Source organism: Epinephelus lanceolatus, chromosome 1 (assembly GCF_041903045.1).
Source record: "Epinephelus lanceolatus isolate andai-2023 chromosome 1, ASM4190304v1, whole genome shotgun sequence".
Taxonomy (NCBI): Eukaryota; Metazoa; Chordata; class Actinopteri; order Perciformes; family Serranidae; genus Epinephelus; species Epinephelus lanceolatus.
This window is the reverse complement of record NC_135734.1, coordinates 26,073,402-26,095,471: the sequence shown is the minus strand read 5'-3', so window position 1 is coordinate 26,095,471 and position 22,070 is coordinate 26,073,402. Positions and strand designations below refer to the sequence as shown.

The following is a 22,070-nucleotide window of genomic DNA, read 5'->3' as shown; positions in this document are numbered from 1 at the left end:
CAGATATATGACACAGAGCTTTGAAGTGCAGCAGGTGACTCAGTGCGCAGGTGAGATTTATGCTGGAATGTGTGTGAATAGGAGAGCCGAGGCCTCACCTGTTGGGAGTGTCTGAAAACAGGGAGGCACAGTGAAAGGGGAGTGGGCGGGGTTAGCTCCATTTTCTCCGTCTGTCCCAAAAGTTTGCACCAAATCACAGGAGTCGGTTTACCTGCTGCGCTGCGGCGGTGCACCTGTCGCCAAAAGGAGCTCACCTGCGCTTTACGTCGGATTTACCTGTTGATCGAAAATGCGTCAATAATCACTTCCGACCAGTCGTATCTACACACTAACTGATCCATCATGATAAAGAAGGGAGCACGGAATTTTCTGGGTCGAAAGAACCACAGTCTTTTCGACACCAATATCAAAATCAAGGACATGGGTGAGTACACTGCTGACATTTCCCCTGACTATAACCTCATATATAATAAGTATACACTCTGACAATACACAGAAGAATAACACGACCTTTGTACCTGCTGTGGACACGGACAGAAGTGTTAAAGCCTCGGAGCTCTTATGCAAACTTCATGCTGAAATCTCAACAGTCTTTTAATGACGTGCAGATGAACAGGTGCCATCACACAGGAATATGAGTCATCTTTAAAAACCTGTTAGAGTCTCTTCTGGGCAAATCTGGGTGACCTTGCTTATGTGGCTTCACACTGACCTGTCCTCTGTCCTCTGTCCCACACCACTTGTGTTCACTTGGTGTGATTTAGTGTTGCCTCAACAATGCTTGGAGGAAATAAAAGGTTGTGTAGGCAGAAAGGCTGGAAACTTCAGCCAGGTGGGAGAACTGGTGTAACTGAATAGCTGTAAAATCCAATACTGACTGTGTAATTGGGATTATGTCTAAAATAGGTGGTTTCAGTGAGTTAGATAGACCAGTATTTAATGTTCTGGCTTGTCTGGGTGCACTTTATGTGAACATGCCATTCAGCTGTAATCTACAGAGGCGCAATGTGTTCACTTCTGGTCTCTTTTTCAGAATTAACCAGATTATAATTTGTTTTTTTTAAAAAGAAAGAAAGAAAGAAAAAGATGATTTTTTTTCCCCCTTAAAATTTTTTTCCCATTATTCTGAGATATTATCTTGTTTTTCTTTTCCAGAAAGAAGAATTTACAAGGTCCTTATCTTGTTAATCCAGATAAACAAGAGCAGATTTTTCCCCCATGAAAACTTTTCCAATAATTCTGAGATAACCAAAAAATGCATTCACTTCTATAGTAACCTCATATTAACCTCATATACATGACAAAATTATATGTAGTGGTAATTGAGATATCACGTAGAACAGTGGTTCTCAATCAGGGGTCATTGGGGGAGTTCCAGGGGGTTTTCAGATGAGGAGTAGTTTGATTTTTTTTTTTACTATTTAATTCTCTATAGAAATGAGCCCAGTGTGAGTAAAAGTCATAAGAGTGACTATTCTGATCACAGGTTTTACCTCCTCCACGGTTATCTCCTTAACTTTAGCATAAATCTACATAATTCTGATCGTAATCATATCTAATAACCAAGATCTTTTCAGATGGAGGCCCCTGAAGCAAATGGAGGTCTGTGACCTAATGGTTATCAATTAAGGGGTCCTTGACATGAAAAAAGTCGCTTATCTTGTCAGGGGCCACGGGGGAGCTGGAGCCTATCCCAGCTGACATCGGGCGAGAGGCAGGGTACACCTTGGACAGGGTCACCAGACTATCACAGGGCTGACACATAGAGACAGACAGCCATTCACGCTAACCTTCACACCTAAAAAAATCACATCACTTTTGAATGGATAGCTTCATATCAATACAGCATTTTAGGGACTGGGAAATGTATCAGTATTGGAGCATAGTATAACATCATATAACAGTGTATAATAGATAATATAACAAATAAGTAATCTCCATTTGCTGAGGAGGACCATGATATGGTGTTGAAAGCTCTAGAAATAGATACTGAGTGGACCTTGAGTTCAGTTTTTTTTAATTAAACACAAAATGTGAAATGATGTCCATGTATTCATAAGATTGTATGCTTACCATTTAAGTCCACTTAAAAGCTTCACCACTGTAGTGGGATAACACCAGACAATATCTACTCTCACCTGTTGAGATCAGTTTACAGGTAAATTGCCCAGGTGCATGGGGCATTAGTTCTGTTTGATTGGCCAGAACAGGAAACAAGAGTGATTACTATGCAAAGCTGCAACATCAGAGAGAATATTTGACTATTTAAATCAGGCAGGTGCACAAAAGGGAAACTAATGATTTGGTTAGACTGGTTTAACACCATGGGCAGTGTACTCCCTGTAGTCACTCACACTGAGTTGATCCCACAGTTGTATTTCATTTGGACACCATCATATGTTGTACATGAACATTACAGTGACGATGTAATGGTTATACTTACAGAGCACAAGAAAAACACTTTATGCTCCTTGATTAAAATGTGAAGGCCTTTGGCCATTCTTCAGTGAAAGGTGTTGCTGTTGAAGGCAGACAGAACACGCAGACTAATGTTCGTCTCGGTGACAAGTTTCTGTCAACAGTCACTTATTGGACAGACAAGATGAGACGTAAGGAGCAACAAAGGAATGTATAACTCCAGCGACCCCAGATAGTATCAGTTAGTTAGAAGAATGTTTTTTGCAGCTGTCTGTCAGTGGTACTGTGTAGAGCTAAAAGTTTAGTGACGGGGTCTTTGTCTCACGCTAGGACTGAATATCCCTTTGAACTTGACACAAGTCATTTGCACCAACACCAAAGAATTATTTAAATATCTCATCGTCACTTTGACTTTAAAATGCAAGATCATTATGCCCTGCTGTTTGCACTACAAACAAGAAATATGTTTCACACTTAAAAACAACATGTGATACCAATGCTTTTAGGTGAAAAATATAGACATCTACCAATCATGAAATGAACATTATCATGTCTTGTGCTACACGTGTTGTACTTTACTTCAGTTATCACCATGACTGAGCTTTCCCTTCAACACAATAGTGAAATTTAAACAAAGATTACAGTCATCCAGTAACTAATTAGTTGTCAACAACAAAACTAAACTTTCACAGCTCATGGGGTCACACAGTGGATCGTTAGGTTGAGTGACAGCTACTAAGAGGCCACTTTGGTGCATAACGTATCTCATTACCTGCACAAATGACATGAATGTGCTAATCTTCACCTGAGAGAACAATAGACAGGTGGACACTGTGCAGTGTCAGAGGGTGAAATGTGCTCAAGAGGCTGTCGGCATTTTGGAAACTAATGGATTTCTAGAGAAAAAAGAAAAATCATAAAAACTGCATTATATCAGCTGTGACGTGTGTTTATTGTTGTTTTAAACTGAGACATATCTGTGTTCACACTAACCCCATTGTTTGTCATCTCTGGCCAAATTACTCACTGAGCTCTGAGCAGAGATTGATTCATGAACTAAAACTTGCTTTGCAAAGGTGATAAAAGTCTTTTCCCCTTTTTTTCCCTCAGACAATGTGGAGCTGAATCTGGAGTCATCAGCGATCCCAGAGTCAGGAACTGCCAGCGTGCGGGCCAGACCCACCGTCAAACACCACTCTGTGAGTATATAAATAAAACCTCACGGTGATTTACTGCAGATATTCACATTTATCACTCAGTTTCTGACACTGGAATAACAACAGATAAGTGTGTGAGCACACCCCACCCTGCTGTTCACCTGCAAATGAAGGATTACTTCATCTTGTGCTCAGTATCTGCAGGGCCGCACAGATGCAAATGAACTGATAAAGGACAGTTAAGTGTTTGACTGCGTTTGAATCTGGGTCAGCTTAAACAGACACAGGGACAGGACACGTTACCAAGTGTTGATCAATCATTTGTTAATTTGTAGATTGAGCGCTGGTGTCAGTTGAGTCTGGCAATGTTTGCATCTGTTTGGTGAAAGCCACTTTCCCTTAATAACTAGAACATACGTTGCTGAACACACTAGCATTTTTCTTAAAATCATTTTTAGTATGGCTATGAAAGATTGCGTTAACTCACAACATATTATCCACAATACAGATGGTGTCACCATCTGGGTACGTTACATATACACATACTGTAAAACAATATCTAAATCTGCAAAAAAAATCAAGAGTTAGTCATAAACAGTACAGAGCCATATGCATTGAGTTATTTCTGTCTGCAAAGTTAATTATATATTTAATAGAAACAACTATACTGGGCGCCAGAACTCAAGTACTGTACTGAGTTACGTAAAGTCGCCTTGTGTAGTTCCATTTTATATTACATTATACCTTTACTACGCTTTACTACTACAGTTATTTGGCACCTACAATCATTTGTAACTTTTCAGATTTATATTTTACATTAAATGATTAGCTTATACAACACAATATATTGTTATAGATTGAATCAGTGGTTCTCAATCTTTTTGAATTGTGGCCCCTTGTAAAAAAAGATGTGCCAAGCTGGGGTCCCACATGTACATTACGACAATCACAGGGGCCTTCCTGCAGCATAATAAGCAATTTAGCTTTTGATAATCAAAGTTCATTTTGCGAATGAATGAATACTTTTGTACTTTCACTTAATTTTGAATGCGAGACTTCAAGATAAAATAAAAAGCAAATAAAAACACATATAAACATCTGTAAGGTATTTGTATTTTTAAATTAATAATAATAATAATAATAATAATACATTTTATTTAAGGGCGCCTTTCATGGCACTCAAGGTCACCTTACAAAGGTACAGAAGTGCATAAAAACAGGGATAAAAACAAACAGTAAAATACAATGGACAGTGCAAAGATCAGACGGAGTATGAGAGTTTGAACAGATGGGTTTTCAGTCTGGTTTTAAAGAGGGGTAAGGAGTCCGTGTTGCGGAGGCCAGGGTGGAGGGAGTTCCAAAACTGGGGAGCCGAGCGGCTGAATGCTCGGCCCCCCATGGTGACGAGGCGAGCAGAGGGGACAGAGAGATGGATGGAGGAAGAGGATCGGAGGGTACGGGTAGGTACAGAGATATTAATGAGGTCAGAGAGGTATGGAGGGGCAAGACTGTGGATGGCTCTGTATGTATGGAGTAGGATTTTGTATTGAATGCGGTATGTGATGGGGAGCCAGTGGAGCTGCTGCAGGATGGGTGTGATGTGGTGAGTGGATGGTGTTCTTGAAATGATGCGAGCTGCTGAATTCTGTACCAGTTGAAGTTTATGGAGGGTTTTCTGGGGGAGGCCAAACAGAAGGGAATTGCAATAGTCAAGTCTGGAGGTGACTAAACTGTGAACCAGAATGGCGGTGGTGTGAGGGGTGAGAGAGGGGCGGAGGCGGTTGATGATTCGGAGGTGGAAGTAGGCAGACCAGGTTATGTTGTTAATGTGTGCTGTGAAGGAGAGTGTGCTGTCGAGGATGACACCCAGACTCTTTACCTGAGGGGAAGGGGAGATGGAGGAGCGGTCGAATGGAATGGTGAAGTTATTGGATTTGTTGAGAGTGGATTTAGAGCCAATTATTAACATTTCTGTTTTATCACTGTTTAATTTGAGGAAATTGAATGTGAACCAGGACTTTATTTCAAGGAGACAGTTGGTGAGGGAGGAAGGTGGGAGGATGGAGTCCGGTTTGGAGGAGATGTAGAGCTGGGTGTCATCCGCGTAGCAGTGGAACTGTATATTGTGCTTACGGAGGATGTGACCAAGTGGGAGGATGTAAATGATGAAGAGCAGGGGCCCCAGGACTGAGCCCTGGGGCACACCTGTGGTGACTGGGAGGGGGTGGGAAGTGAATGATTTGAGCTGAATGATTGAATTGTGGTATTGGTACTTTTACTTAAAGCCTCTTCTTGTAACTTCTACAAAAATAACTTTTGTCATATTTGTTGAAACTGTCACTACATCCACACAGCAGTACACGAGATAATTAATCTATGAAGAAAGATATTGTCCCTCCTCTTCCTCTTATTGCTTCTAATGGCATTTACTAGAATCTACTGATGCACACCAAAGACAAGCAATCACAGCCGATGAGTTTCTAACGCAGCTGTCAGTCATGTCAATCACAGCTCATGAACTGCGGTCAAACTGCCAAACTAATCAGTGCTGATCAAATATGAATCAAGAGTCCGTTACTGTATTGCCTATTTCTTGCTGCAAATGTTTTCAGACACATATTTCAGTGCACTGTTTAGCTGTACAATGAGAAAGTTTGTGACCTGGTGGATGGGCCATGCTTTGTTTTGGTCCAACATGGCGGCTAGGTCACAAACTTTCTCAATTTACAGCTAAACAGTACACTGAAATAAGTTTCTGAAAATATGTGAGGTGAGAAATGTAGTAACAGAATCTTGATTCATATCTGATCAGCGTTGCCTAGTTTGACTGCAGTTCACAAGCAGTGATTGACATGATTGACAGCTGAGTTACAGACTCCTCGACTCTGATTGGTTGTTTTTGTTCATGTTCATTCTAGCAAGTGCCATTAGAAAACAATAAATGGAGGCAGAATAACATGGTATTTTTCACAGGTTATCTTTCTCACACACTACTGTGTGGATGTAGTGACAGTTTCCGCAAATATGGCAAAGTTATTCTTATAACAGTTGCCTGCTGCAGCTTTAAGTAAAAAAAATTATATACAGTATACATCTTCCACCACTGTAGATATCCAAATATACTGTCCTGTTTTAGTATTTAGGCATGTTGGGGAGAGTCACCTAAACTCATAGCCTTACACTAGCAGTCTGTATGACTGTCAGGCCTCCCATCGTCATGGCGCAGATATAAATAAAAACTCATCGCTGCTCTGGTTCACACACCTCAGTGTTTGGGAGTGTTGTGTGAATGGCATGTGCTGGACGTGGCACACCCAGCAGCTCATGGGCAGGACAGCTGGGACTGCTGCGGCAGATGAAAATGAGTCATAGTGCAGGGAACAAACACATGAAATCAAACTGGATCCTACGCCATCGTTAGTGACACACCCTCGGCCTGTGAGGCAGTGTTCATACCTTTCTAAGAAACTACATCACTGATTATTACCCAACAGAGAGTCGTTTCATTTAAGGCGTGCTATCAGGCATTCGTCCAATTTATTTTAATCTCAAGTACAAGCATTTAAAAGGCTGAGAATCAATATACCAGCAACTTTTAGACTGTTATCCATTACCAGCTTAATGAATAAAGCTATTTTTGAAGTGAAACTGGTGCCATCTTGTTGCTTTATTGTGTTAGCAGATTTCTCAAAGAGCCTGCAGCAAGATGATGTCAATAGGTTCACCAGTAAAAATATGTTGCCGCAATGATTTTTTTCCCTTTCCCTTTTGAAGGGCATATACGCCAACGTTAACTCTCCTGGACTTGTATTGTGTCAACACAGTCTGTGTTTATTTCTGGTGGCGTTCGAGACATGAGGAAATCTCCCTCCCTCACATACACACATACAAACACACAGGTATCTAAGTGACAGCCTGCAATTTTCTCAGCCAGCCAGGCTCATATTAACATCAGGAGAATGTGATGAATAATAGGTATATCCTCTGAATCACCAAATGTTCCTCATGAGTGAAGTACGTGTGGTGCATGAAAATGATTCCTAAACTTCCACATCAAGTCAAGGCAAACCTGAGAATAGCCTAGTATTTTTGTTACAGAATAAGGGTTAGTAAAACAAAGAGTTGTATTTTCTGTCAGAACTGCTATGCTTTTTCTCTTTTTACAAGATTTAACTTAAAATTAGTTGCAAATAAGGCATTTATTCATGGGTTCCTCATAATACCAAGACAAAAGAGCCAGTGGCATTATTTGACGCTTTCGTTCTTTTGATGCCAATAAAGTAGCAAGTATTGAACAAGCAGATCTGTTTCCAAAGAACACTGGGTGCCACAATAGTTGGGAACTGGTTTGTTAACTTGTCACTAAAGATAACCTCTTTTCAGCACCTCTAGAACAGGATATAGCGTTTATGTCATGTTTACTGCTGTACTTGAACCCTGCTTTGTTTCGTTTGTCTCAAATGTGTTTTTTCCTCACAGTCCTCCACTGACAGCTTTCAAGGGTTTGCCGTCCCGACACCCAAAGTCCCCCTCCTTCCCCCTGTCAACGGTCCAAAGATCAACGGTTCAAGTGAGCATCTACCTACTTAAATATGTGCTTTATATGTTTAACGGAAACCCCAGAATTTCATTATTTACACTCTGAAGGACCCAGATCATTTGTGGTGCCTTTACTCAGACTCAGTTGATGGATCACAGCAATAAGAATGTCTCTGTAAAGGGCTGAAATGCAGGGCAGGTAAATGTTTGTCCAGGTTGTTGCTCAATAACCCTTATGAATGTGTCCAAACCGCCATACCAGACGGCAAACATATTTACAGAATGGGAGTGTTTGCGTTTATGGGAAGAAGTGGATATCATTCATTTAATTTTGGCTGTGAGCAATCCTAAATCTATGCATGATTACAAAATTGCTTGTTTATCAGGTCTCAAACTCTAGAATGAATTTCAGCTTTAAATGTTGATTCTTTATTATCTACTTTTCTCTTCTTTTTTAAGGTGTCTGCTTTTTAGTGAGTTTTTGATAGTAGAGTGAAAGCACATGATCATATCCAGAGACAGTTCAAGAACTTGTGTGTAAATGCTTAAGACGTACAATTTTGTAAAGGCCCCTGCTGCACCATGTGCTGAACTTTTCTCATTTATTCTCTCTTTTCTTTCTTTCCACAGTCGGTGGAGATCACTTGTCCAATGGATCTGTTATATCTGTGCCTGACCTTGTGGAGGGGGAAATATTTGTTCCTCCTCCTCCCTCTACGGCACCTCCACCCCCTCCAGGCAATTTTATCCCTCCGCCAGACTTCATGGGTGACCTGAACACTCTAAATTATGCAACCCTTCAGTCTCCTTCCATGCCCTCTTCAGAATCAGCCTCACCAGGACCCTTCATGAATGGGGAAGACTTAACCTTCATAAAACCGCCACCAATGGCCCCACCAAAGCCTCCATCTACTTGCTCTAGTGGCTCTGTATCATCCGTACCCATCTCTACTCCATCACTTGTCAAAGTTCCTGATCATCCAGTCTTTGCCCCTCCACAGCCCCCCTCTGAAAGGCAACACAAGAGTCATAAGAAACCTCCTCCAAAACCCATAAGACTGTCCTCTATACCAACACTTGACTCCCCGCCACAGACTCCTGCCCCACCTCCACCTGTACAGACACCCACACTGTCCACTTTCAATCCCCAAAACACAGCAAAGCTTTACAATAATCCTCAGACCTCAATTCTCAGTGGGTATGAGGAGCATGATCCAAAACCCAAGCAGATGTTACTCCTGGAAGATTCTCCTTCTGGTAAGTCTTCCCCAGTGCCTGCCCAGGTTGATGGCAAAGCCCCTGAAGTGACTATACCATCTAAACCAGTTCACAAAGATGTCCAGGAGCTGAAGGAGACCTTACAAATTACCCAACCCTCTCAATCACCCTTGCCTGTACCAAACAAGGAGGCTAAAACAAGGATAGTTTCAGCAAAGCCAGAAACAGACAAGCCTCTCCACACTTCACATCAGACATCGCCACAGCTTCAGAAACTGAACGGTACTCGTGTAAATTCAGAGCCCGTCGAGGACAAACTCGAAGGATCTCCAAGTCAAGGTCGCAGATTCAGTCCATTAATAGATCGCAAACTGCGCAACCTGAAGAGCAGTGAGACCAGTGGGGGCCGAGATGGACCTGCAGCGTCCCCGCTGGCTCTTTTAATGGCGGCTAAAGAAAGGGACAAGCACAGATCACATCACTCTGTGTCGCGGGAAAACAGCGGCAAGAAGAATGAGCAGCCCAGTACAAGCATTCACCCCAGTGACTCCAGTCCCAATTCCTTTATCGTCACCCCAAGATCCAGCTCATCCTCTTCTCTAACATCTCTAGAAAGAGTGCAGGAGAGTCTTAAGTCTGTCAGTCCTGTTGCACATACACAAACAATTCAGACTCCAGAAAAACCCAGCAGTTCTGCTCTGGTCAAGGATCAGACAGGATCCCCCGGTTCAGCTCTCAACAGGATGGCTGCATCCCTGAGTGCGACCAACCTGGTTGAGCCAAAACAAAATGCAGTGCAAAGCCCCTCAAAGTCTCAACTCACACAGCAAGAGGATTTGAGTATGCCAGTACTCCCTCCGCCGCCAGAGTTTGATGATTTTGATGACTTCATGGAGCCCCCACCTTCCATCCCTCCACCTGACCCTCCCATGAAAAAGGCACCAACACCAACTGTGTTCAATCTCCCTCCATCTCAAGTTCCACCTCCTCCTCCATCTCAAGTTCCACCTCCTCCTCCATCTCAAACTCCTCCTCCTCCTCCTCCTCCTCCATCTCAAATTCCACCTCCTCCATCTCAAATTCCACCTCCTCCTCCATCTAAAGTTCCACCTCCTCCGCCAACTCAAGTTCCACCTCCTCCTCCAAATCACATTCCACCTCCTCCTACAAAACCCAAACCTCCAGCAGCTCCAAAACTCCCACCTCCTGAAATCGATGTCAAACCAAAGCAACCACCGCCGACGAAACCCAAGGTGGCCTCTGCTCAGCTACCACCCAGTCTTTCACCCAGCCAGGTCACACTTCTGAGCATCTTACAAAAGAAGATGCTTGAAATGGACCACAAAATGGCCCCAGCGAAGGAGGCAGAGTCCAGTTCTGATGACTGGGGCACCCCCTTGTCTGAGGAGGAAAATAAGGTCCCTGTTTTCCCCAGAGCTACACTACCGAGTAAGAATTACCCAGCGGGCAACAAAGCAGCAGCCATGAACATGCAGGAGCTGGAGGGTAAAATGGCCAGGAAATATCAGGACACCTCCTCACTTAAAGTTCCCACCAGGTGAGACTTCCATCGCTCAAACATGACACCTTGGGCCTCATTCACTAATATGTGCATAAAAATGTACTACTTGCAATCAGTAGTCATGTTGTAGTGTCAGTTTCCTAGTTATTTAACCCTTTGCCTTTTTAGCACATTTTCAAAAGAAACCAAACCAATTTGCTCAGATTTCAGAGGTTTAAATGCTTGTGAGAGGCACCAGAATGCAGCACAATAAAATGATGTCTCCTTAGGTTTTACAGGGTTGATACATTTGACCATTGCACTAGTTAAGTAACAGTTTTAAATATTGCTGTCTATTAAAGCCTTTTTGATGAATGTGGATTTGTACGCTTTGCATTTAGTCAAAAGGTATGTATTTACATTTTCCAAGACAGCCAGGCCTTCATCACATGTGCGTACGCATAGAATGAGGTGGTTTCTAAATTTGTTTGCAAAGTGGGGCTGCAACTAAGGATTATTTTCATTGTGGATTATTCTGTCGATTATTATCTTAATTAATAGATTAGCTGTTTGGTCAGTCATGAAATGCTGAAAGATGTTGATCATTCAGTACGTTTACATGCACAGTTTAATTCCACTTTTAATCGGAATGAAAGGCCATTCCGATTAAAAGTGGTCATGTAAACGGTCATTCCGATTGAAAATTAAATCCGATTAAAGGGGGTGGTTTATTCCGTTTGTCATTCCGAATGAAAGAATTTTGTGTGCATGTATACACTCATTCCTCTTTAAGTTCATTCCGGTCTTTCTGCGCATGCTCGTTTCCTTGCCCTTCTGGCGCGATGACGTATATAGCGCGCATAGCAACGGGCTGCATAGCAACGGGCTGAGATAGAGCAGTCGGACTTGTTGCACTCACCGGTTTCCATTTGCCACAGCACGGTCTTCTATCTCCCTTCTTCGACCTTCTACCTCTCTTCTCCTCCTCAACAGATGAAGCATTAGCAGAACAAGGTTGTTGTCGTACTGCTGCTTCAAGAATATAAGCAAAACAAGCCCGAAAAAGGCACTAAGAACGGCGTCGTCAAGCATCTTGTTATCTGGAGCGAGGACTACAGTGTTTTCTTCCGGTAAATGTAAACACGTAACATCTGCCCCGCCCCCTATCCAATCAGAAACCTTCCCTGCCCCAAACCTTGCACAGACCTGAATAAAGGCGATTGAACTGATCTCCCATGTAAACCCTCATTCGGAATGAATATTTCCCATGTAAACTACCTGGAAAGACTTTAATTCAGAATGATTTCATTCAGATTTATTTCATTCCGAATGAGAAGCCATCATGTAACCGTAGCCAGTGTTTTCCAAACATTCCCAAATGTCTTGTTTTGTCCACAACCCAAAGAAATTCAGTTTACTGTGACAGAGGAGTCGAGAAACCAGAAACATTTGCATTTAAGAAACTGGAGTCAGAGAATTTTGACTTTTTTCTTAAAGAATTACTTAAACCGATTAATTGATTCTCAGATTAGTTGGGTATTAATTCAGTCATTGACAACTAATCGATTAATCTTTGTAGCCCTATCGCAGAGTACGAACAAGTTCGTACGTGTGGTTTAAGCACAGGTTTGAGGGTAAGCACTGTTTGGGAATGAGGCCCAGTAAACCCAGTGTTTGTGTAAAGTATCAACTCACAGTCATAAATGTGTTCTTCTTTTCAGCAATGGAGTGCAGTCAAAACATAAGTATGGTATGACCTTCACAGTTCGGCCTGGAACCAAACAGCCCATTACTCCATACAGAAGAGAGGACCCTTAGTGAGATGTCTTCATAACATAGACATTCTTCTGTTTAGCGCAAATTGCATGTGATTGGATAATGTGAATTTTGCATCAGAGGGAATTTGAACAATGGGGGAAAAGCACTTTGAACAAATGAGGTTAACAAATATGTTAAGAATGTCTTAAAACAATGGTCTGAATGTGCTCTGAATGTATTTCTTGACCGCTGGAGAACACACCATCACTGTCAAATAGTGTTTTCTGTTTTTGTATTTTATCTTTTTTAATGTTTTATCTTTGCTGCTGCTGTTTTATTCAGTATAGATGTATATGTTGCATATGTTGCCTTTTTAAAAAAGCATTCAATCAGTGCCAAATGGATACTATTCATAAACAAATTCTATTAATGAAATTCTTTATGCTTAAGTTATTCACAGCTGTAAAGTGTATGGTGAGTGAATTAAAGCCATAGTTGGTAACTTTTATAAAAATAACTGTCATATTTGCTGAAACTGTCACTATCCATCCACAGTAGTACATGAAATAGATCACAGCCAAGGAGTCTCTAATGTAGCTGTCAATCATGTCAATAACTGATCATAATTTTAGTTAAACTGTCAAACTTGGCAGCGGTGATCAAATATGAATCAAGATTCTGTTACTGCATTGCCTATTTGTCACCTTAGATGTTTTCAGAAACACATTTTAGTGCACTGTTTAGCTGTAAAATGAGAAAGTGGGTCTGGCTGGTGGGCAGTGCTCGATTGTTTTCAACATGGCAGCTGGGTCACAAACTTTCTCATTTTACAGCCAAACAGTACACTAAAATGTGTTATATTATTATATATATTATAGACTCCACAGCTCTGATTGGTTGTTTTCAAACAGCCTCTGTAGATTCTAACAAATGCCATCAGAAGCACTATGAGGAAGCGTAGGACACGATGTTTTTCACACACTATCTGTCTCTTATAATACAGTTTGGATTTAGTGATAGTTTCAGCAAACATGACAAAATTAACTTTCAGAAAAGTTTCCAACTGTATTTTTCAGCGACATTACTCTCTGCAAATTCCTGAATAAAGTCTTTGACAGATTTATCTGTAATCTTGATTATAGAATACAATAATAATGTACACTGTAATTATGGTGCATCATGCTTTAGTTACATGTCCCATAACATAAATGTCCTTTCACTGTTACATGTATTACGTAGGTCCACTGTAACGGAGCCAACAGTTAATTCAGACTGTGTTTATCTCTCAGTAGGATAGTTTCTCATATTTATTGATCAAGGAAATGTTCTTCTGTCTATAATAATGGATATTTAATAGTTATTTTACTGTGGTAAAATTTGTTTTAATGTATCTACACGTGTTTTTATGCTGTACATATCAGTTTATCTGAGATTACAACAGAATTTAAGACATTGTAAGATGTTGTTTTATGTACGTGTTAAGGTTGTATAATCAAAATATTTAAAACATTGGTTATAAAAAGTAAAATATTGGTTATAAAAAGTCTTTGAGCAGAGATGTTCATCTATGACAAATGTTGTCCAACAACTACCTAACCGGAAAATAAATCCAAGCAGTAATTGCATCTTTAACAAGTGTCCTAGAATGTTTTTCTGGGTTGTTGTTTTGCTGTGCAGTATTAAGCTTTTGTGTTTTACTCGAAAAGACAACAGTTCAGCTGACATGGTGCTTTTGGATATGCATATGAAAAACTTGCAAAGTTGCATAAATTGGGGGTTAAGAGAAGGGAGGCATTAACATGAAGACTTTATTCAGATATATCTCAACGTTTTTTTGTACAAGTCCTAGGGCGGTCAAAAGTTCTTGCAAGATTCTGTCATTGCATTGCCTCAGTTTTAAGAAACATAGTTCAGTGTACATTTTAGCTGCAAAATGAGAAAGTTTGTCATCCTGCCACCATGTTGGAAACAGTCAGGTAAAAACCAAGCACCGCCCACTGGCTGAGGCAAACTTTCTCATTTCACAGCTACACTGTAGCTCTAAGCTCTACTGAGCTGGACAGTTTGACAGTAATTCATTAGAAGTGATTGATGGCTGCGTTAGACATTCCTCTGCTCTGATTGGTTGTTTTCCAACAGCCACAGATGACTCTGGCAAATGCCATTAAGCAGCACAAGAAGGAGAAACATGTTTTTTTCACAGATTTTCTGTCTCATACTACTCTCAGGATATAGTGACAGTTTCAGTAAATATGACAAAAAGTTATTTTCATAAAAGTTACCAACTCTTGCTTTAATGATGGAGGCAAGACAGTGTTCCTGAACTCTTGCATAATGAGCTAAATATTGATACTAGTAATTAAAATGCACCAAAATGCTACATTATAAGTAAGACACGTAACTTGGCAAACACAGCATGATTACGTTTAAGTGTACTATGTTGGCCACAACACCTGTGCTGGTGCCATGTGAAAACTATGGCATCCAAGTTCAGTCTATGTCAGACCCAGGTCAGACTACAGATTAGCAGTGACACTGTACAGTCCCTGCTACTCAGTGTACAAATCACACATGTAATCTTGTTTACCTCTGAGCCAACCGCCCACACATGAACAGATAACACACAACACACTACCCTATGTTGACCCAGCAGTGGGTGCAGGGGGTTTGCCACAGTCACATTGTTTTATTATTACACAGTATACAGCTATATATAATTTATAGTATATGGTGTATAGCAGGGGTGTCAAACATTTTCTTTTTTTTTTTTTTGTGGTAATTTTTTTCTGTTTTTCGTGGTAATTTTTTTTTTCTGAACGAGGAGACGAGATACTTCAAAATCTCACGAGAAGCTCCCACCTGGCACCTGCAAGTGATCCCTGCAACCATGGTGACTCCTGCTCATGGATGTATTTTGACAAACGTGTATGGGCATGATTTTACAACCTGTTACTAACCTAACCTGTTACCTCTCACTGAGGGCGAATATCTGCGCGGCTCATTCTCGCGGAAAAATATTAAAGTTGATTTCATGGGTTCTTATGGAAGTTTGCACACTGGGGCGGAACTTTCGTGCGGTGAAAAAAGTTTCCGCCCAGACTTTGACCCCCGCGGAATTCGCTGGCGAAACTACACAACTGGGCCAATGAAATTGTTTATAGTGAAGTTGCACAGACCCGGGAGAGTCCAAAATCCAGTCAGGCAGGATAGTATGGGAGAAAGGTTGATAAGCCTCGTTTCACAGCACCCCGTCCTCTTTGATAAAAGATGGGATGATTGTATGAACAATGAATTAAAGGACAACGTCTGGCAGTCCATTGTCCAGCTTGGTGGCTGCGGTGAGAACTGCTAAAGAACGTTGATGTTAATGCTTGTTAAATGTTAGCTTGCTAGCTCGCTGCTGCTGCTACTCTCGTCCATGTTCACCCACACCCATTCACGCAGCGCGGACTTGGAACACAACAACGCAAAATTCCGCACTGCACCTGTGTGTATGGTTTAAACGCGGAAAAGCGCTGCGCGAATATTCTGCAAATCCGTCCCGCATTTCTGCATCGCGGCAGTGAGAATGAACCTTAAGGCAGAGAGAACAGCAGCAAAGACCCCCCATGGACAGAGCAGAGCAGCATCAATGTCAAACAGAAATGACATTGATAAGTCAGACAAAACATGAAAAGGAGGAGCTGGGGTGGAGGCGAGTTGCAAAGCAGCTTGCAGAGGAAGCAGCAACAGTAACGTTAGGCAGGCCAGAGCAGTTTAAATAGGGCGCCCTGAATGAGATTAGCCAACTGGTTGCATAGAAAGGGATCATGTGATCAGCTGACTCCCTTCCATCAATCAGCTGCTCCATCAGTTGAATGGGCTGTTTGAGATCAGCTGATGTAGCTGGGATGTGAGCTGAACTTGACATCGTGTCCTGCCTGAACTAACGCTATGCTCAATTTTCTTCCTATAGTCCAGCATTATGTCAGCATACAATAGATTCCAGGAACACAAAGAAATATCAGAATGCTCTTGCTATTACAACATTAAGTTATCTTTAATGTAAAATGATGCTTGATACATACAAATGGGTTGCCTCAAATGTAAGTACACACAGAAATGCTATACAGTATGAAGGAAGTGGATGGAGAGAGAATGTAACGGTAGAGCAGCGTAGTGCACTGAGGCCAAGAGCAAAAGTCTAAATGTTCTGCATATATCTGGATTACTAAATGACAATGAGTCCATATTTCCTGACGGATGTATTACATTTAACTGTTGAGACACGCAAAGATGCCCCTCAAAAATAGGGGGGAGAGTAATTATCTTAAAATGTACTCTTTCCGAAGAGTGTGAGCATCTGTTGGGTCTAAGAGGAGGAGTCGGGGGCTTCAGCAGCCGGACCCACCGTGTGGTGAAGCACAAGGTGATCCCAGCCTACGGTTGTGAGTGTGTTGGAGCCACCGTGCAGCCAGCACACACCTTTGACAAAGTCCTGATGTTGCCGATCTCTCAATCTGCAGAACAGGAATGCATGATAAGTGTTTTGAAATGCTTCAGGAGGTTGAGCATTTGTTTTAGTATGCTGTGAAAGGACTCACATTTCTTGCAGGTCAGAGTTCATGACAGCGAGGGAACAATCATCACTTATGGAGGCTAACAAGGAGGCACTGGGAGAGAGGAAAAACTAGTTATAAGTTTGTAAAGGAGCAATGTAAGAGCTAATGATGCTACGGTGCAATTAATGTTTACCTATGTGTAGAGAAGGCGAGCCCATTAACTCTGCGGCTGTGGACGTTCTCCACCCGAGCCGGCTCTGTTCCCAGGAAATCCTTCACAATCACTCTGCCCAGCTCATCACCTGAGGCATAGGAAGCATCATCAGAAATACAGGGACTGCCAATTTAATGTCTGTATCAATCAGTGCTCTGCTGCTGGGCCTTACCGAAAGCAATGGTGCTTCTGTGGTGGGGGTGCCAGGCTACAGTGGTGGGGGAGCATCTGGAGGTCTCTACATCTGAGACAAGCAAAAGACGGCAATGGAATACAATTGAGAAGATGCATTACCATTAAATTATCTATACAAACTATTTGATTCTGGGATGAACAGTCACAAGATCAAGGTTTGTTTAATCAGCTGGACAAACAACCATTAGGTAGCCATCCGACACCGGCACACTGTGAAGATGGATATAGAGGGCTTGGTGAGGACAGAGTATCTACTGCAGCAAGCAATTTTGACTTGACCAGCAGACTTCACAACAAGCTGATTGGCTGTTCAAACAGGTGACGTGCTTTATGTTCTAAAACCAGCTGCTGGCAATTTGACCAATGGAGTTGCAGGTGACATCGAGCTCAGACCGCCAGTTCACACTACTGCAACTTTTCTCTGCAACATTCTAAAACGGTTTTGTCTAGTCGCGAATCTTTGGCCTGATTTGGCCGTTACTTTAAGGGTATTGGTACCATGATTTCTTTAAACAATACCCAGCCCTACTTATCGTTAAGCAATACTAATTTTTATTGTAGTAAAAATTAATTTCAAATCTGTCAACAAACTGGCAAAAATGTCTGGTCCTGGTTCTTTGGACAAGTTGCTCACCTATTCTTGAGGCTGGTTTATTTGGCTTCCTCCTGTCCCACATCAGCACACGGCCATCCTTAGAGATGAAGGATAACAACAGGTTGAGTCTGAATAAGGACCAGTATAATCTTACAGTTCTCTTTCTGCTCTTTGTTCCTGCTGGACTATGTGTTGGTGCAGAGCTTTGACTGCAGCTTTCTAGTGTTACAGCACAAGAAAAAAATAACGTCATCCTCACTAAAATGCACATTTTTATGCAGCAAGGTGGTTCAAGATCTAGTTCCATCAGTTACTGTATGTTAGGTGTTTGTTTACAACTACACATGCAAACTGCTGATTAGTATCTTACTTGACCACAGGAAATGAAGAGAGACTCATCTGTGGGGCTACAAGCAACACAGACAACTGGCTGTGTGTGCGCTGGAGAGAGAAAAAGTTAAGGGACATATTTAATTATGTTTTCTTCCCATCTTTGTTAATACAGTGCCTCAGGAATGAGTCCTAAAAGCCAGATATGAGTCAGCACTTTAGCAGTCCTGGTTCCCTTGCCTTGAAGTCAGCAGGATTTTTGAAATGGTTTTTGGTTAGATGCCTGAAATAAGGTCTGTGGTTCACACGAGTTTAAGGGACTGTCACGTTGTCTTCTATGACATAAAATACGTCAGTAAATAACCTCCTTGTGAAATCTGAAGCTGTTGTGTGTCTTAGAAAAGGTGGTTGTTGACAAGTGGCTACATGACACTACAGACGTCATTGACACTTTTCAGCCTTGTTTCGGTAGTGATGTTGAGTCATGCAACCTTGGTGTAGTTTGTTTATAGCCTCATGTTAGCTTTTTACTTCTGGCAGTTGCATTTAGGCTTCAAAAATCATATCATAAAAGTGGTGTTTATTTGTGAAGATTATCTTGCTGAACAAAATGTTTAAGTATCATAAACTTCTGTTTGCCAGAGAGCTTATTTTCTGCAATAATCCAAAATCCAATGGAAAGACCCCACAGGCTTTTTGACGAGGGAACCAGGGCAACACATACTTAAAATGTCCTCCCTGGGGCACTCTATAACGACATTTATTATGCAATCATACTTTTGCCAAAACTGTAGAATGCTGCAAATTTATTTTAATTATAGAACATTTAATCTGCTTTAAAACGTAACATAACAGCAGTCAATTGGGGGAAACACTGCAGAATTGTCTTAATTCAAGTTGTTTATGAGAAAATAAAACTTTTCAAAAAAGGGCTAAGTCACAGTTTTAGCAAATTACTTAAAATAAATCTTAGATCTGCACCAGATGAGAATCACCAAATTTTAATGAAGTCTTTTTGAAACTTTAAGACGCATGAATCAAGATAATAGTTCTGTTTTACATTTCACTATAAAGATTTAAACTTTGTGACAAATATAAAACAAAAACTTGAACTGACGATAACTTAACATTATTAACAAAAAAAACCCATCTAATTATTACTATTTAGAAAACCTGAGAGCAGTGTCCCCTTACCATGGTAGGTAGTGACAGCTGTCTCCTGACCGAGATCCCAGACTTTAATTCTGCAGTGAACAAAGGGGAAAATGCATTTTGAGGAGAGACGGGCAGAAAAACACAAAGCTTAACACATAATTGATCCACATGCTTCTGTTCTACAGCTGTGCATGTATCCATGTAAAACAGGCTCTCACCGACAGTCCATGCTCCCAGTAACGGCACTGCTTGCTCCAGTAACTGGGCTCACTGAGGTAACAATGTGATCATGCTCATGTTTGGTAAAGCGATTCACCAGCAGGCGCTCATCCTCTGCCAGCTCCCACAGCTCCAAGGCACCTGCACAGGAACCAGTCAAACAAAATCCAGTTTAATACTCGAGTCTCAAGACCAGTGCTTTAATAAAAATTGTTAGGAATCTGCTTCTGACCTGAGTCTGATGCAACAACGACAGCCTTTTCTGACACCCATTTGACATCTGTGACTCCAGCCTCAGTCTGCACGCCAGCTTTGCAGAGTCCCTCATTGGGGGCCTGCTCAGGGTCACTGTAGATCCACACAGATCCCTGCCAGCTCCTGCCAGTGAGGCTGGAGGCACCGAGCAGCAGAGTACCATCTGTGAGGAGAGACAATAAAAGACAAACATTAGAAACACATTTATTTAATGCTGTCTTTACAGATAACTAAACTGCATTATTAAGAGTCACTCTTTAATTCAGTTAGCATCCAGTCTACACACCATCTTGTATCTAAGCTGCAAAATATAATTTGTTTACCTATCATCAAGACACCTGCTACAAACTGAAGAACCTAGCTGGGCTGCTGAGCATGTGCACCTTTAAAAATAGAGTCTTATTTATCATTTTGGTTTATTGTACACACACCAAATCACCAGAGGACCCTTGAACATCAGCACATATGTAAACAAACTCAAACAATAACCGACTAGCGGCACCACGTGTTTACCTGTGTAACATTCAGCTAGCTTCTCTTGTTACCTACCTGCTCTGTATTGCGCCGAGCACAGGTGCTTCTCCATGCACGCTGGAGCATTGGGGGGGATGTTCCACCGGTTTTCCTTGATCATGCTTGTATCCACTGCACTTTTCATTCAGATACCGCGCCTCTCCAGTGGCTACAGCTCTAATTATCCAAACAACTTTAGCGCGAGCTGTACGTTAGCTAGCTAGCTGGTGCTGTTAGCTCGCAGAGACAGCACCGGTTTCCCCTTTGATTTATTTGGGGGCAGATAGCTAACACGTTAGCTTGAGTTTGCTGGAATTAGCTGAAGTTGTCGTGTCAAGAATGAATGTTCGATTGAATAGCAACACATGGGAGCGATGAACAGACACTTCCTGCCCCGGAGCCTCCTGTTCTTCTTCGGTGGTGGTGCGGCTTCTTCTTCTACGTCTTATTTGAGAGTTTACAGCAGTTGGTGCTGTTATTAGTGCAATAACGTTACTGCCATCGTGTGGAGACAACGAGGACATTTCATTAATTTAATTTAATTGTCCTGATTTATTTAGTTTGACTCATAAACAACACTCAAATGATACTCTTGAGCAACAAGTAAAAACAAAAAAACACATTTTCATATAAAATATATAAATATATAAAACAAAGCATTCAAATAAAATTGTATTATTAACTTATTATTTATTAACTTATCATTATTATTATTATTAGTAGTAGTAGTAGTGCTAGTAGTATTATCATAATACTACTATAATATATAGCACAATTCATGCATAAAATGCAACACATAAAAGACAAAACATTTGTGATGGAGAATGATAAATTAAAATTATGTATATTATTTAAATTATTTATAAAATAATAATAATGATGATGATAATAATAATAATAATAAACCAAAAAATAAAATATAAAGTAAAATTCAGTTAAAACAACAGGCTAAGATAAGATAAAACAACCATCAGTTAAAAATACATTTCAGGAAAAAGTATGTTAAAAAAAGATGCGTCTTAAGATTACATTTAAAAGTTTCATCAAATGTAGAGCCCCTAAGACCCTCAGGCAGACTGTTCCAGAGCTTAGGGGGCATAATTTACAAATGCTGCCTCTCCATGCCTTTTAGTTCTGACCTCTGGAACAATCAAAAGGTTTGAGTCAGAGGATCTTAGGGACCGAGCATGTGCATATAGTTGACTATGTCAGATATGGGCCTGGCCAACCTGAAATCCATTCCAAACCTTGTGCCACGAAAACATAAAATTCTCTGTCCTATTTAGAGACAATTTAGAAATATGCTCCGTAGGCTTCTGTGATCGTAGTTCTGCTTATCAGTCTTCACCTAGACTATAAAGATGGACTTCACCAAGACATTAAGCCATGTATTCAAAAAAACAGAAGCTGACTGAAACAAAAAGTTGTTTGTCAATCACAGTGTTTCCCTCAGCCTGACCAG

At 41.1% G+C, this 22,070-nt stretch overlaps 2 protein-coding genes across 2 annotated transcripts; one reads left to right on the top strand and one right to left on the bottom strand.

The window, feature by feature from the left end:
* Window positions 1-171: 171 nt before the first annotated feature.
* Window positions 172-15,472, top strand: LOC117256332 (uncharacterized). The gene is made up of 5 exons (XM_033625689.2): window positions 172-424; window positions 3,529-3,617; window positions 8,055-8,145; window positions 8,745-10,890; window positions 12,555-15,472. The coding sequence occupies exons 1-5, from the start codon at window positions 343-345 to the stop codon at window positions 12,649-12,651; spliced, it is 2,505 nt and encodes an 834-aa protein (XP_033481580.1). The 5' UTR covers window positions 172-342; the 3' UTR covers window positions 12,652-15,472.
* Window positions 15,473-16,607: 1,135 nt separating this feature from the next.
* wdr77 (WD repeat domain 77) lies at window positions 16,608-21,057 on the bottom strand. The gene is made up of 10 exons (XM_033625854.2): window positions 20,645-21,057; window positions 20,073-20,258; window positions 19,840-19,981; window positions 19,661-19,710; window positions 18,507-18,577; window positions 18,176-18,233; window positions 17,519-17,590; window positions 17,326-17,434; window positions 17,175-17,243; window positions 16,608-17,090 (listed from the first exon to the last, which is right to left on the bottom strand). The coding sequence occupies exons 1-10, from the start codon at window positions 20,751-20,753 to the stop codon at window positions 16,943-16,945; spliced, it is 1,014 nt and encodes a 337-aa protein (XP_033481745.1). The 5' UTR covers window positions 20,754-21,057; the 3' UTR covers window positions 16,608-16,942.
* Window positions 21,058-22,070: the final 1,013 nt, after the last annotated feature.